This window comes from Cicer arietinum, chromosome 6 (genome assembly GCF_000331145.2).
Source record: "Cicer arietinum cultivar CDC Frontier isolate Library 1 chromosome 6, Cicar.CDCFrontier_v2.0, whole genome shotgun sequence".
Taxonomy (NCBI): domain Eukaryota; kingdom Viridiplantae; phylum Streptophyta; class Magnoliopsida; order Fabales; family Fabaceae; genus Cicer; species Cicer arietinum.
Window position 1 is genome coordinate 70,548,391 of NC_021165.2, and position 15,955 is coordinate 70,564,345.

The window sequence follows — 15,955 nt, forward strand, 5'->3', positions numbered from 1 at the left end:
AAAAAACCGAAAAGAAAAAAAAAAAAAAAAAAAAAAAAAAAAAAGGAAAAGGAGAAAGAGCTTCCGCTTTGTGTGCACGACTGTGTCTGTGTTTGTTTGGACTGAGAAAAGCAGCGCAGAATAAGCTAAACGCGAATTCTTCATTCTTCACTGTAAGCGTTAGATCTATTTTCTTCATTTCTTACTTCAATTTCAATTTCATTTACATTTACATTTACATTTTCAATTCAATCGCTTATTTTCTTAGATCCTAAATGTCGATGATTCCTTTAGATCCGTCTACGCGATTCCGCTAATTCTACAATTTCTCTCTAAATTCCAATTACAAATGTTGCATTGTTGAATCAAAACTCAAGTATTTACGATCTACTATACCTAATTCAAATTTTACTTTCATTCATTTCATATATGTTCGAAAATGTGCACGTTCTTCCCTATTTTATTTGTATTAATTTGTATTTTTTTATTTTTATTTGTTTTGTCTAGTTTCTACTCTGAAATACTGAAAGGAAGAAGAAGAAAAAAGTTCTTGTATTGAATGTGAAGAATTGGTGAATTTTCAAGGGAGGTTTTTATTCTGTAATTGAAAATTCATTCCTTGAGTGTTTTGATAAAAGGAAATTCAAAATTCAGCGACCGGGTTCAGGGGGTGACTTACCCCAAGGAGGTGAGTACAACCCTTATCCTGTTGCACGGAGGGTCAATTCAACCCATACCATAATGATGGATGAAGACATGGAGAGTGGTACTATGGGTTCTTACCACGATAAGCCCAGAACTTTCCCTAACATGCGTAGTAAAGCTTATACCCCATTGGTAATTTCCATTTTCCTCATTTTCATGCAATATTCTTCCTTTGTTGCACCTGCACCTCATTGTTACCTATGAAGCACAATTACAAATACTGATGATACAAACACCGAACACTGACACTGACATGTTGACATCGGTGATAATTTGAGAAAATGAATTAATTGAATGTAACTAATGAGTTGGCTTGTGTCAGACACCAGGACATGCCTTCGATATGAAGTGTTGGTGTTATAATGATTGTTACATATAGTTGTGTCAAAAGTTTGGATGGTTTTTTTTTATTTTTAGTTCAGAGGGTGCACAACCGTAAGGTTGGTGCCTTGAGACCTGAAAGTCACAGGTTCAAATCCTGGAAACAGTCTCTCCACTTGTGGGGTAAGGCTGCGTAAATCTACCTTCCTCAAACTCCACCTGGTGGTTGTGGTGGGAGCTTCGTGCTCTTGGCCGCCCTTTGAATTATACTTTCTTACCAACCATGTTTGATGAAGTGTATAGTTTTGTTTTAGTAATTGCGTACTTGTTGAAGTTGTCGACTTACATCTTTCTGCAGATATTTCGTATTCTGCTGGGTATAAATGTTCGTGTCCTGTTCATTCTTTTACTGCTGGGGTTTGGAGCTATCTTTTACGTGGGTGCAAGAACATCTCCAATTATTGTGTTTGTCATCTCTATTTGTATCCTCAGCTTCCTTGTGGCGTTATATCTAATGAAGTGGGTGCTCGCTAAAGATGAGGGTCCCCCTGAAATGGTTCAGGTAAATCTATTTCCTATGCTTTGGCTTGTTTGTTCAGTTACTGCAATCTTGGAAGTGTTGTCCTGGGCCTGTGTAAACACCCTGAATCACTTGAGACCAAAAATATATTGTGTATTGTATATTTGACTCTGTAGACTGTAAAGTACATCACACACACACATGAATGAGGCTAGCCTAATCAATATCCCTCAAGATTGACAAATACAATCGATTAAGAAAGGAAACTAGGAAAGAATCAACTTATGAGAGAGGTTCAGCTAATATTAAATTACCACACCATTATTAGCCTTTAATATAAATCAACTTTCATGCAGAATACTACTTCTATTTGGTTATTGGTAATTTGAGTTCTGGAATTCCCATTCAGTTTTAGTGGGCTTGGGATAAAGTAACACCTATAATCATATGTAGTAGAAAGGATACAAACTTGCCTTAGGTGGATTGATCATGTGATAAGAAGAGCAATACAGGCTCTATTGAGAAAATTGAATCAAATGAAAGGTACTCCAATTTAAAAAATAAAAACTGAAAATTAAAAACAGGAAGTTAGGCCCAAAATAACCTTGTGAAACTTCTCGATTGAATATCTTGAAATTTGAAAAATACTAATAGATATATGTAAGGTTTATCATCTTTTACCAAGCTCCAAACCTTTTGTTAATGTGAATAGATCCTGGTTTCTTCCTGATGATTTGTGGAGCTATTTGGTTTAATTCAGCCTTGTTATACATAAATCAGTGGTATAGCATTAGAGCAGTTTGAGTGTAAGTTATTTAGATGCATATTTAGTCTTTCATAGTGACTATTTGATAATTAAATCAATCGAATACCATGAACACCTTGTTTTCTTGTTCTGAGTTTATCATATTACTTTCTAGATAGCTGATGCTATACGAGATGGAGCTGAAGGATTTTTTAGGACCCAGTATGGGACTATATCAAAGATGGCTCTGTTACTTGCTCTTGTCATTCTTTTCATATATTTGTTTCGCGATACAACTCCTCAACAGGAAGCTGCTGGCATAGGAAGGTGACATCACAATTATATAGGCTATAAATCCTTTCTTAAACTTTTTACATGTTCTCATCCGTTATATACATTCTGTTTCAGGTCGACATCTGCATACATCACTGTAGCTTCTTTCCTTTTAGGTGCCGTTTGTTCAGGTTTTGCTGGATATGTAGGGATGTGGGTATCAGTTCGCGCCAATGTCAGAGTCTCTAGTGCCGCGAGAAGGTCTGCAAGAGAGGCATTGCAGGTTAACTGTCATTAGTTCAGTATCAATTCCTGCAAAAAAATATGAACAGTTCACTATTCCTATATTAACCAAAAAAAAGTTGTGCAGATAGCTACTCGTGCAGGTGGTTTATCAGCTCTCATTGTTGTTGGTATGGCTGTAATTGGCATAGCAGTCCTTTATGCCACATTTTATGTTTGGTTGGGAGTGGACTCGCCAGGTTCAATGAAGGTTACTGATTGTATGTGTAGACTTCTCCTCCAAACTTATTTATTGTAATTAATGGAAAAGTTCTTTTTAAAATGTTTGGATGCTATTATGATGCTCGTTTTCAAGCTAGTTTTCCATTTGGTCAGTGTGTACAATTTGGTGATTTCTATTTGTGCTTATATTGTAGACTAAATACAAATCAATAATTTAGGAGGCTAACTTGGATATGGATGATGGATCTGGTTGAGGTCATGAATGATTCCTAGATGTACTGAAAAAACCCTACAGATTTTTGTCCTTTTCACCCCTTTAATTTGCTTTGTATCCATTTTTATCATAGTGAGCTGTAGTGGGGATAGTTAAATTTTGCCTGAAATAAATTGCAGTAGATATGTTTGTACTTGTTGAAGTATTTGACTACACCATGATTTTATTATTCCTGTAAGGGATGAGAACATTACCTGCATCTTTTGGCTTTTGTTCTCTCTCCTACTCTCTCTCTCTCTCTCTCTAATTGGTATTTGATTTTTAAATGTTTTGGCTTTCCCTCAGTGCCTCTTCTTCTGGTTGGATATGGATTTGGTGCCTCCTTTGTTGCACTGTTTGCTCAGTTGGGTGGTGGAATATACACTAAAGCAGCTGATGTTGGGGCAGACCTTGTTGGAAAAGTAGAACAGGGAATACCTGAAGATGACCCTAGGAATCCTGCTGTTATTGCTGACCTGGTAATTGTTTTATTGTTGTTTACTTCATTTTGAAGGATCCACTCTCTGCAGTCGGCATATTAAAATCAATGCTTATGTCATCTATGGTTTCCGTAGATGGTACTTATTTTTCTCAGAGTCATAGGATATTTTGTTAAATTTTAAAATTAAAATAAGTCTATAAGTAACGGAAACAGTATATCTATTACTATTGTTCATGTTTGAATTACATTGATCTTTTACATGGTGATATTTAAAGATGTTTATGTTAGAGTTTTGCTCTGATTTAATTTACTTGCGGTGTTCTCTGATTTTAAGTTCCTAAGACCTAAATATTTGCATTTGTTCTTCTGTGGAAGAGGCTTAATGAATTTCTCAAACTTCTATAATCATTTTATGGTTTAGTTAAACTATTTGATAACTAGAGAAGGAAGTATTGTATATAACATATTTATTGTAGTGATGTGCATTGGGGATGTCTTTATTTCAATATATCTTAAATATAGGAACTCTAATATTAAGCTTCAAGCCAAGAATATTGAAGACAATTATGAAAAACATCATTAACTGATTGTTATACATACATGAAAATTTTGTAAATATATTTCATATACCCTCAAAATTATAAACATCAGCCAAGTGGAAAGAACTGTATGCTAAATTTAATTTCTGTAACCTTTGTGTTTGCTTCTGTCTGCTTTTACTTTTTTTCTAGTCCTGTACTACCATTGGTATCATAATAGTACTGATTGATTTACATACATGAAAATTTTGTAAATATGTTTCATATACCCTCAAAATTATAAACATCAGCCAAGTGAAAAGATCTGTATGCTAAATTTAATTTCTGTAACCTTTGTGTTTGCTTCTGTCTGCTTTTACTTTTTTCTAGTCCTGTACTACCAGTGGTATCATAATAGTACTGATTTGATTCTAAGGTTGGAGACAATGTGGGAGATTGTGCTGCTAGAGGTGCTGATCTTTTCGAAAGTATCGCAGCTGAAATAATCAGTGCCATGATACTTGGTGGAACAATGGCACAGCGCTGTAAAATCGAAGGCAAGTTCCTTGTTACTCCAACTCGTCTCTTTCTTGCTTTCTTTCAATTTTCACTGAGTTGTATGCATGCTCAAGTAATTTGATGTTTTCTCTTTTGGTTCAGATCCATCTGGCTTCATCTTGTTTCCCCTTGTTGTTCACTCATTTGATCTGGTAGTTTCATCGGTGGGAATATTTTCTATTAGGGGTACACGTGAATCTGGAGTGATGTCTCCTATAGAAGATCCTATGGCAATTCTTCAGAAAGGATATTCTGTTACAATAGTTTTAGCTGTTCTGGCATTTGGTCTGGTAATAGTTAATCTTCATTTGTGATATTTTAATTTGGCTTTTGTAAGTTGTCTGGATTGGCCAAGCATACTGTGTTCTATTTGTTGTTGTTGAAATATTCAATTTCTATTTAGGACTGCATAACAAAATATCTTCAAATTCTTTTACACCTTCTATTGATCTTAATGTTTAAATTTAATTACTCTGCAGTCCACCCGGTGGTTACTTTATGTCGAGCAAGCACCTTCAGCATGGTTCAATTTTGCTTTGTGTGGGTTGATTGGTATTGTCACCGCGTACATTTTTGTCTGTATCACCAAGTATTATACTGACTACAAGCATGAGCCTGTGCGCACATTAGCCCTTTCTAGCTCTACTGGCCATGGGACTAACATAATTGCCGGGGTCAGTTTGGGGCTGGAATCTACTGGTCTTCCAGTCCTTGTCATCAGTGTGTCGATTGTCTCCGCTTACTGGCTGGGCCAGACTGCTGGACTAATAGATGAAACAGGAAACCCAACTGGTGGGCTGTTTGGAACAGCTGTAGCAACAATGGGAATGCTTAGCACTGCTGCCTATATACTTACTATGGATATGTTTGGCCCGATAGCTGATAATGCTGGAGGAATTGTAGAAATGAGTCAGCAGGTAGTTTTTTACCAGAATAAATTTTTTCAATACTGTTATTTGAGATTTCTCATGGTACGTATACTGACATTACCTATTTTCAGCCTGAAAGTGTTCGAGAGATCACCGATGTCCTTGATGCCGTGGGGAACACAACCAAAGCCACCACCAAAGGATTTGCTATTGGTTCTGCTGCACTTGCATCTTTCCTTCTGTTTAGTGCTTATATGGATGAGGTTGCTGCATTTTCTCGTGAACCTTTTAAACAGGTGTGTAGAACTGGCTCCCACTTAATTAGGCTATTAAAGTTATACAATTGAGAGAAAAGGAGAGCAAGTGTGTTTTGAATTTGAAAACATGATTATGATTGATTATACAAAGTGAGCATGTTGCACCATATTTATTCGTATGTCCAGGTTCAGATGAACCTGTTGATCTGTTACAGGTCAGTGTTTGTTAGTTACAATAGTCCTAACTGTAACTAATGAACACATCATTATATTCTAAAATTAACTAAGCCACCGCTTCTAGGTATGATTTTAACTTTTATTGCTATTGTGGTGTCTAGTTAGATTTCATGGTTTCTTCTAAATTGCAACTTATGATTAAATTGCAGGTTGATATTGCAATTCCAGAGGTTTTCGTTGGTGGTTTGCTGGGTGCCATGCTTATATTTGTCTTTAGTGCTTGGGCGTGTGCTGCTGTTGGCCGAACTGCACAAGAGGTTGTTAATGAAGTAAGAAGGCAGTTCATTGAGAGGCCTGGTATAATGGTGAGTTTAAGTTTGTAAAGTAATGTTGAGTATGTTAGTTTAGGTTTGGACCTTCTCTCCTTTTCTTTCTCTGTTAATGACTTAATGCTTGGAACAGGATTACAAGGAGAAACCGGATTATGGTCGCTGTGTTGCAATTGTAGCATCTGCGTCATTAAGAGAGATGATAAAACCTGGTGCTTTGGCAATCATTTCACCTATTGCAGTTGGTGGGTTAATTTCTGTTTTATAACTGCGTTTGCTTATATAGATATTTCTACTAGTAAAACCTGTGGGAAAATGGCAATATTTATACAAGTTTTGATTGTACCGAAATCATCTCATTAGATGCAAATTAACATTTGTGACCATTTAAGTAACAAATGACAGATATTGTGTCATTGCTAAAGTTATTTGACCAACTTTATGGAAAATACCTTAGATATTAGCTGACTGTTTCTTTGCTGTTTTTCATTTTTCTATGACCTGATTGCTGATTGGTGATCTGTTAATTGTATACTTATGTTATTGATATTCTGTATGCCATGCTTAGGTTTCTTATTCTATTTTATCACTTGCAGGTTTTATATTCCGAATTTTGGGCTACTATACAGGACAACCCTTACTCGGGGCAAAAGTTGTGGCTGCTTTGCTGATGTTTGCAACAGTGTCTGGTATTCTCATGGCACTTTTTCTGAACACAGCTGGTGGTGCTTGGGATAATGCAAAGAAGTACATAGAGACTGGAGCTCTTGGAGGCAAGGGAAGCGATGCTCACAAAGCAGCAATAACAGGAGATACGTAAGTAACTTTCTATGCTACTTTTATTGTACAATAATGACATTAAATTGCCAATGACTATTATAGTAATATAGTGATAATATGCTGTTCTATGGGTTCCTTAAAAACAATAGGTTTATGTTTTCTTGCATATGGAACATAGTTTTCACTAGCTTTAGACTTTCATCAGTAATCTTTTCATTATTCAGCTATTCCTGCCAGTGTTTATGTAATATACCTGTGGCATTTTTAGTTTGTCTAGCAGCAAATGTGTTTTGTTAGTGTATTATTACAACTATATTGTTAGTATAATATTACATCTAAGTATTTAGCATATATTTAGCGTGATCAATGTTTATATCTATAGATATTTGTCTTTCCTTATTTCTTTGTTTGGTTGGTTGACGTTCCTCATTTTCTGTTTAGCATTTAGGACTATTCATTTTCTGTTTAGCATTTAGGACTATAGATAAGTATAGCGTTGCTATCTCGTATTATATAAGCACAACAAATACTACCTTGGTCCTTAATTATAAGCACTCTTTGAGAAAATAATCTGTGCCTAAATATTAGCACCCTTTCAAGTTTCAAAGTGATTTATTTTTTCCTAAACATACTTCTTACTACTAATTTATATTAGAAAACGAAAAGTCAAATTGAATACATTCGTGTATAAATGATATTTTAGTAATATTTACACATTCAATTTATTACATACTTTACTTAATATATGTGAAAAAGGCAATAGGGGCTTATAATTAGGGACGGAGGTAGTAATATTCCTATATTACTTTATCTATAATTTCAACTAGTCTTTTGAAATGCCATGACTGCCATTGGGACACTGTCTTGTGGCCTTGATCACAGTAGTTATATAACCTTCACACTTCCATATCATTAACATCGGTTCCTATATAGCCTTCACCTTCACTCGAGCATTTTGTTGCTGCAGCACAAGCCTTCTGCACATTCTATCAAACTCCTTCTTACAACCATACCAAGCCTAACTTTATTTGGATAGAAACAGCATTGGAGAGAGCAATAATGCTTTTCCAAAAATTGTCACTAAGCATTGAATTTTGGCTTCTGTAATTGGCTAAGGGATTATGTAAATTTGCACGTCATAGTTTTGTTTTGAAAATGAAAGATATGTACACTGCAACAATGTATGGTGCATGCTTTGAATGACCTCCGCCTGCTTAATTTGGTTATGATGTTTTCTTTTCTTCAATTTTGTTTGGTGGGTTAATGATTGCATATATGGTCTGTTGGTCCATTCTTTTGACAAGTACTAAATGTTTTTATTTGTTTTGCAGAGTGGGAGACCCATTCAAAGACACAGCTGGGCCTTCACTTCATGTTCTGATAAAGATGCTCTCGACGATTACACTGGTAATGGCTCCCATTTTCCTGTGAGAGTTGTTGATATATTTTGTGGCCTCGAAAAAGCATTCTTGCGCCTATTTGTTTTTGATATTTTTGGGAGTATAGTGATAGGTTGTATGAATCTATGATGTACATGGACGAGCCTGATTTATAGTCACAGTGATTTTTCTTGTTCTTGATCAGAATAAGAGATGTTAGTTGACTGCACAAATGGCAAATATAGATAATGTCCCCCATATTTTTGGTCTGTTTAGATAATGTGTTCCTTCCTCCTATGCGCCGGTCACGAGGACCTAAATTGTGCTAAATTATATATAGGAGTCAATGTCCAAAAAAATAAAATTAAAGAGTCATATTACAGAGATCAAGTCTTGATAAGTTGTTTCTACCAGTCTGATTTATCAGTAAAGAAACCCTCTAACCCAGAGAATATGTTTAGAAGAAAAAGAAAGAGATTTTAATCATTAATGAAGTTTGACGGAAATGAATTTTACCTGTAAGTGTATTTGGGTAAACTTTTTTCATATAAGTTGAAAGCATATTTCAATAGATATTCAAAATATCTTATTGAAATAAGTTAAAAATAACTTATAAGTATATAATAAGCTATTTTTGTAAGTTCATTCAATCACTTTCTCAAATGTTTATGACATGAGATAAACTTTGATAAGTCGTACATAAGTTATTCCAATCGTATCCAATGTGTGTGCGCACACTAGCGACATTTAGGCAAATTTACAAATTTTATAAAATATAAAAATTATCTGAAATTTTATAAAATATAAAAATTATCTGAAATTTTATAAAATATAAAAATTATCTGAAATTTTATAAAATATAAAAATTATCTGAAATTTTATTAAATGATTTTACTTTAATGCTTAATTTACTTTTGAAATACAAATGAAAATCAATAATGTCATATAACTATGAACGAATGATTTATCTCAAATTTGGTTTGTATGATAGTTAATAAATTTATAAAAATATTAATATTAATTAGTTTGATTGCTCTGAGTGGAATAGGTATAACTTGTATGCAGCTCCTATGCCTGCTTGCAGCTATTTTCATCTATATATTTAATCTAAGTTGTAACTCTTGTCATATATAGTTACTGCATTTATTAAGTCGTCATGAAGATTAAATATTATAAATTCAATCATCAAATATAAGTTCTTATTGACTTTATCAAATCTATATTGCTTTAAAAAATATAGGAGTAAGATATAAATACAAGTTCTTATTGACTTTATCAAATCTATATTGCTTTTAAAAATATAGGAGTAAGATATAAGATTAAATTATTATGGATGTTCAATGTGTAACATCGAAATTGGTCATGCATAAGAATAACCATTGGGATGATATCACAATGCTCAATGGCCATATTTGACTAAACTTCACGTGTACAACAAGTTACTAAAGACACTCTAATGCTCAAGTCATTATCAGAAGAAGAAAATAAAACAATGAAAACCCTTATAGGCTAATTAGATTATGCTAATAATGATATTATAAAAAACTTTTGCATTTTGGCTAATATAATTGCTATCCATGGTTCCACCTCAATCTATTTTGGTTAAAGCTTATGGTTCACTTGATGTGAATAACAATGGTGTTAAATATAATTTTGGTCTTTTATTTTTTATTAAATATTTGTTTTGGTTTTTATATTTTTATTTATTTTTTATTTTTTTATAAGTAGTGTATTTTAGTCATTTTCATTGTAATTTTATCAAACAACTGTATAATTATTGTCATGAATTATTAAAATTAAATTTTGAATCAATTGTAAAATTAAGTGGGCAATTTTAATAAGGATGAGGTGAAAATACAATGAACTTTGATAAATATCTTTTGGAAGATATTTTTTTTTCAAGTGTGCAAGCTTTTAATTGAGTTAAATGGATGATTTTTTGAAAGAATATTATGTTGGATACATATCGGTAATTCTTAAAAGGGATTTCAATTATAAATTTTATTGTGATGGGACAAAGATTAAAATACATTACTAATAAAAGATAAAAAACTAAAATGAATCAAAATAAAGATAAAAAAAAAAAATTAAAACAAATATTCAATAAAAAATAAATAACTAAAATTATATTTAAATCAAAATAATATCATTTCTATTTTCGAGGAAGAAATTCTAGATTTTTAAAGTATTAAATCTTAGTGTTGGATTCCTTTTGCATCTTGCAAATGTCACTAGAGTAGACATAACATTTGCATGTAGATTTTGTTCACGTTGGATATCGCTTGGATCCTTAAAGTTTGGAACACAAATAGGTTATGTCTTCACATGTATAGACATTTGAAGTCTTATATGCACAATACTTAATCTAATTGATAATATTAATATTGTTATGTTGAATATTATATTTTGAATTCAAATTCAAAATTTTACAATTGTATGCGAATTTCTTTATTATTTTATCTATAGATAACTTTATCAAATCATTTAAAAATATTAGTTATTCAACAAAATATATCATGACTCATTAGTGTATACGACATGTCAAAAATACTGCAGAAAGTTAGTGTATAAACACATTTCATCAAAAAAAAGTTATACTCATAAGTCATAACTGAAAGAAATGATGTTATATTGATATTTACAAGATTCATTAAAATGCATGTCCAAAAACAAAAACAAAAAAAAATCATTGAAGTGACAACCAAAAGGTTTTTTTCACAAAAGTATTATCAGCTTCAATTTTTAAGAAGGACGTGCATTACATTGTCTAGTGCTAACTAAGGGATATTTCATAAAAATGTGTTATTATGAATATTGTACTCCTTTTTTCGCTAATTTTTTTTTTGCAACGTTCCAAAGAGACATGATCTTATGGTATATAAACCATCTTCCACCACTAGTATTATTATTGTCCACCATTAGTACTATTATTATCCGTCACTATAGTCATTACCAGTAAGATCGTTAAACTCAATAGTTTTATGTAAACTCATGTAATTTAGTAAAATCGATTCGTAGACTTTGACTCATAAACTCATAAAAATTTACCTAATATTAAAATGATATTTATGACTAAATTAAATTCTTATCTATGTAATGATTATTATTACCTTTTTACATGAGAAAATTATAGGGTGAGGGGTCCGAGTAATTATTTTATCTCTTTAATTATCCATACATGTGATAATCCACAATAATTTTTTCCACATAAATTTAATAATCCACAATCCCTATGTAATTATTCAAGTTCGGATCTAGTCCGAACCAACTCATTAAAATCCAATTATAATTGGTTCGAATAGTAGGTTCAACATTTTGAATTCGCGAATCTAACCCATTGACGTGACATAGATATTTTTTTTTTTTTACTATTGATATATAGTTAAAATTTAGTTGTTGAACTATATTTGAAAATTTATTGCTAGTTTAAGTGTTTTGTTGTGTTTGTGGATATATTGTAAGTATTAATTAAATGATATCTTACGATATAATTTTATTATTTTTTAAATGTTCAAATATTCAAATTTAATTACATTTTTTAAAATAAAAAACAATATTTTTCATAATTGCCCGCGAACCCAACCCAACCCGTTCATAAACGGTTGATTTGGTTCAGATTTAATAGAAAAATTATGAATTGAGAGTTCAACCCAAGCCAAATAAAATTGATCGGTTTGAGTATTAGATTCGACCAAAAACAATTTAATTCAATCCATGTACACCCCTAATTGGAGGTGTATTGTGAACTTGTCTTGGCGCATAAATAATAGGTTGAGTATGACCTAATTTGAAGAAGAAGAAAAAAACAATAACAAAAAAAATAAGAACAAAACATAAACAAAATAGAAAAATGATCAAATTTGGAACTTGTTGGATCCCATACATTATTTTATGCTCTTATTGATTCACTCTCTTTAAAACAAAACTACCAATTAAAAGGCTAATTTAATAACTTAAAATTTATAAAAAAATATTTATGAGGTTCTATTTTGAAATAAATGGACAAATGATAACTATAATTGACTTAATATAAGTTATTTTATATTTAATTTTTTTTCTATAAAAATTTTTAATTATTGAAAAAAATGATTTGTGAAAGAATAATATACGGAGGGAAACCTTATCATTGATACGGTTGGTGTGTTGTTGGGAATTATGAAGAAGCAAATCGTGTGTGGAGTTTCTACAAACATGATAAGTGCAAGAATGTCAATGAGAAGCAGCACCATCGCATTCTTTTCCTTTCCAATAATAAAAAATTGCTCCGATGATTCAAACTCAAACCGTGGTGGTGGTGGTTTCGGAGATACTAACAGGAGTAGGAGGAGGATTAACAAGGTTCTTTCTTTCTCCTATTTCTCTTTCCCAAATGCTAATTCAACACTAACATTCATTACTACTTATTTCTTAACTTCACAGGTTGATGGAAAATCTAGAAACAATTCCTTGGATGTTGATTTTGAGGAACGACTAAAGGCAGTTAGAAGGTTGGTTAGGGATCATAACCACATTTTCCGCAACAATGTTGAATAGTTTGTTTTCCTTCAAGTTCAAATTTGGATATTTTTCCATTTTATTTTACATGTTTGTTTTATAATGCTTTTACTGCAAAATCTTTTATTTTTATATTTTACAATGTTTGTAGATTAATTGGTAATAAGTTGTTCTTTTTGTATGTTACTCAGGTCAGCACTAGAGCAAAAGAAGGTAGAAGAGAAAAAGGAATTTGGAGCAATTGACTATGATGCACCTATTTCTTCGGATAAGAAGACAATTGGGTTTGGTACCAAGGTTCAAGGGTTCTTTTCTATCTCATAAACAAGTGTTCTGTATAAGAACTGTATAGATATAACTGTCATGATGCAGGTTGGAATAGGTGTAGCTGTTGCAGTCTTTGGTCTTGTTTTTGCTTTGGGAGATTTTCTTCCGTCAGGAAGGTATGCACATTGCATATACATCTAGAATCAGATAGTATGCCTCAAATGTTGCTGAAGGCCTGATACCATTGCTTAACTGTTAATTTTCCTTTGCTATGAATGTGTTTGGTGTGTTAATTGCTTAATGAGGCATGATAGAACTTAGTTTTTTACTTTCGCATATTCAAAACTCACTATAGGTAGCCATTTCCAAGGCAACAGCAACCGGCCTCTATACCAATTGATATACAAGCACTTGGGGAACCCTCCCTTAAAAGATAGCTATCAAGGGAGAGAGTAAAGCTACTTAAATACTCCATCAAGCATCCCATACTACTCGATTTAGTACTTGGACACCCCATAATACCCAAGTCCCTATCAAACTGGCTTCTTAACTACTCTTTCAAACAAAAAGTTTTCTAAAGTTAATTGTTGAAAAGTAGTTTTGAGTTTAATCGACTTCTCAAGTGTGTTAAAAACTTTGGAATTGAAAGAGTTTTTTGATTACTAATATAAAAAAACATTGTTTGTATTTGGATTGCTTTGTTTCTCAAGTTATGCTGTTTCAAGAGCCTCTCTCACTATTTTAAAGTAACAAGACATTCAGAATAGGGTATCGCATCATTGCCATATTCTAAAGTGTTCATAAGGACAGTTAGCTTGAAACTGCATACAGAACAAGAAATCAGACTGATTATATGTGTCATGTGTGTTTGTGTGTTTATTTATTTCTCTCTCTCTTTCTTTATGTTAGCATGCATGTAAGGATGTATGTAAGAGTGCATGTCAACTTCTTGAACTTTGAATGATGTTATGCACTGTGCAGCTAGTAATATGAATGTTTCCCCATGATTTTAATTTAATTGCTCTTTAATTTTTTTGATGTTTGAAATTGGGATATCTTTTCGGTGTTAGTCCCAACGAAGACAGTGCTTTGGTCAATGATAAATTGTCAGAGAAGGATAAAGCTATTCTTCAGGTATGATTTTCACCTGTTTTCACTAAGTATTCTTCCTAAGTATTCTCCTATCTTGTTTCCTTCGCTTTTTGTTCTCAATCACTTTCACAGAAATCTATGCAGGAATCTTCATTTGTAACCAAAACTTTCTTGTTAGAAGCAAGTTGTTTCCATATCAATGGCATGTTGCACTGTTCATCCCTATCATTCTGGGAAAGTATTACAAAATGTTTTTGACCCTAAATCTGTTTTCTGATATTTAAAACTATTTGGATAATATTTTTCCTACTAGAAGTCTTTTCCTTTACTGTATTCGTTTGTAACAAGAGTGAGTGCCAAATCTGTTTCAATTCCACATATTTTCTCACAGTATACAGAATGTACTAAGTGTCAAAAATACAATTTTATTATTATGTGGTCAGGAAATTCTTCTTGTTCTCTTGTTTATGTCATCATTTACTGGTAGTGAATCTGTTAGGAACCCAACTATGGGCTCATTCTTCCTTGCCCAAGCTGTGGAAATTTATATTAGGAAAATGAAATAGGGAATGAAGAAAATGCTGATGTGGAAGAGAGTGAGAGAGGGGGTATTATCCATGTAGATAATTCAGTTATATAAGGAATGAATAGAGAGAGAAGGGGGAATAATTCAGTATTTCAGATACGACCTTAGAAGGTTTGGGCAGAGAAATACCTTTCTCTGAAGGAGCAGTGCTCTGTGGGTAGTTAGGGTTCTTCTTCACTACTGCAGTGTCCATTTTCATCATCAATAATATACAGTTATTCCCATATTTGTGCATTTTTAATTCCTTTTTTCATATTTTGTGCGTTGCTGTGATTCTGGTTTGCAACAGAATCCAGAGTTGAGGGTACAATAGTTTTTCTATACATAGTTAATATAAATTGAACTTTTAGATTAGTACTATTTTTTGTCACAGATATTCATAGTGTAATTATTGAAGGAAGTATATTTCCGTATGTTCCCTCTCTGTCTCTTTTTCCCATACCTGAATAATCTAATCCTTAAAATTTGAAGCATTATCCCATTCAGGCAAAACTACATAATCATTTATAATATATATCTTTTCTGAAATATGGCAGAGTAGACTTAAGGAATTTGAAGCGACATTAAGCAACTCCCCAAGAGATCCAACAGCTCTCGAAGTAAGTACTGGATGCTAGTTATGTTCTGCTAATTTGTGTGTCTCTAGATACATTTAAAAGGATTTTCAGGGAGCTGCTGTAACTTTGGCAGAACTAGGGGAATATGCAAGAGCTGCTTCTCTACTTGATGATTTGACAAAGGTTGGTATTATTTTGAAAATGGATATTTTGTTGAAATTTCCTATTTGTCTATTTCGTGTTGAGAAGTATCTCCATTTATGGGAACTACTGAACTATTTCCTATATAGGAGCTGTAATTTACTGTTAATAATTAGGCCATGAGTTGTATTTTTTTATTATATGAAACATGATCTGTATATTTTCTGATTTATTTAGGATTTTTCCCT

The 15,955-nt window shown here is 32.5% G+C and overlaps 2 protein-coding genes across 5 annotated transcripts in view; both read left to right on the plus strand.

Moving 5' to 3' along the window:
- Positions 1–6: 6 nt before the first annotated feature.
- Positions 7–8,850, plus strand: LOC101515471 (pyrophosphate-energized membrane proton pump 3). Of its 2 annotated transcripts, none has more exons than XM_004507507.2 (15): positions 7–152; positions 487–816; positions 1,364–1,567; positions 2,446–2,597; positions 2,679–2,826; positions 2,914–3,046; positions 3,568–3,740; positions 4,658–4,778; positions 4,882–5,069; positions 5,259–5,696; positions 5,780–5,944; positions 6,292–6,447; positions 6,545–6,656; positions 7,008–7,227; positions 8,523–8,850. In XM_004507507.2, exons 2-15 carry the CDS (start codon positions 721–723, stop codon positions 8,620–8,622), a joined length of 2,406 nt encoding a protein of 801 aa, XP_004507564.1. In that variant the 5' UTR covers positions 7–152; positions 487–720; the 3' UTR covers positions 8,623–8,850. The 2 variants fall into 2 exon arrangements, with proteins under 2 accessions (XP_004507564.1, XP_004507565.1); XM_004507508.4 differs by lacking the exon at positions 7–152 and adding an exon at positions 248–355.
- Positions 8,851–12,650: 3,800 nt separating this feature from the next.
- The window catches only part of LOC101488461 (uncharacterized), a 7,363-nt gene continuing 4,058 nt past the window's right edge, over positions 12,651–15,955 (plus strand). For 2 of the 3 annotated variants that reach the window (XM_027336268.2, XM_004507509.4), the window contains exons 1-7: positions 12,651–12,908; positions 12,990–13,057; positions 13,256–13,361; positions 13,437–13,507; positions 14,402–14,465; positions 15,546–15,608; positions 15,678–15,749. In XM_027336268.2, coding sequence (XP_027192069.1) covers positions 12,726–12,908; positions 12,990–13,057; positions 13,256–13,361; positions 13,437–13,507; positions 14,402–14,465; positions 15,546–15,608; positions 15,678–15,749 — 627 coding nt within the window. In that variant the 5' untranslated portion in view covers positions 12,651–12,725. The remainder of the gene's footprint in view (positions 12,909–12,989; positions 13,058–13,255; positions 13,362–13,436; positions 13,508–14,401; positions 14,466–15,545; positions 15,609–15,677; positions 15,750–15,955) is intronic. The other variant, XM_027336269.2, reaches the window with a different exon arrangement.

Excerpts from the sequence above, each read along its gene's own strand:
- LOC101515471 (XM_004507507.2), top strand. The coding sequence starts at position 721 with ATGATGGATGAAGACATGGAGAGTGGTACTATGGGTTCTTACCACGAT. Across the intron at positions 1,568-2,445 it reads GTCCCCCTGAAATGGTTCAG|ATAGCTGATGCTATACGAGA; the intron begins GTAAATCTATTT and ends ATTACTTTCTAG. Across the intron at positions 5,945-6,291 it reads CTCGTGAACCTTTTAAACAG|GTTGATATTGCAATTCCAGA; the intron begins GTGTGTAGAACT and ends ATTAAATTGCAG.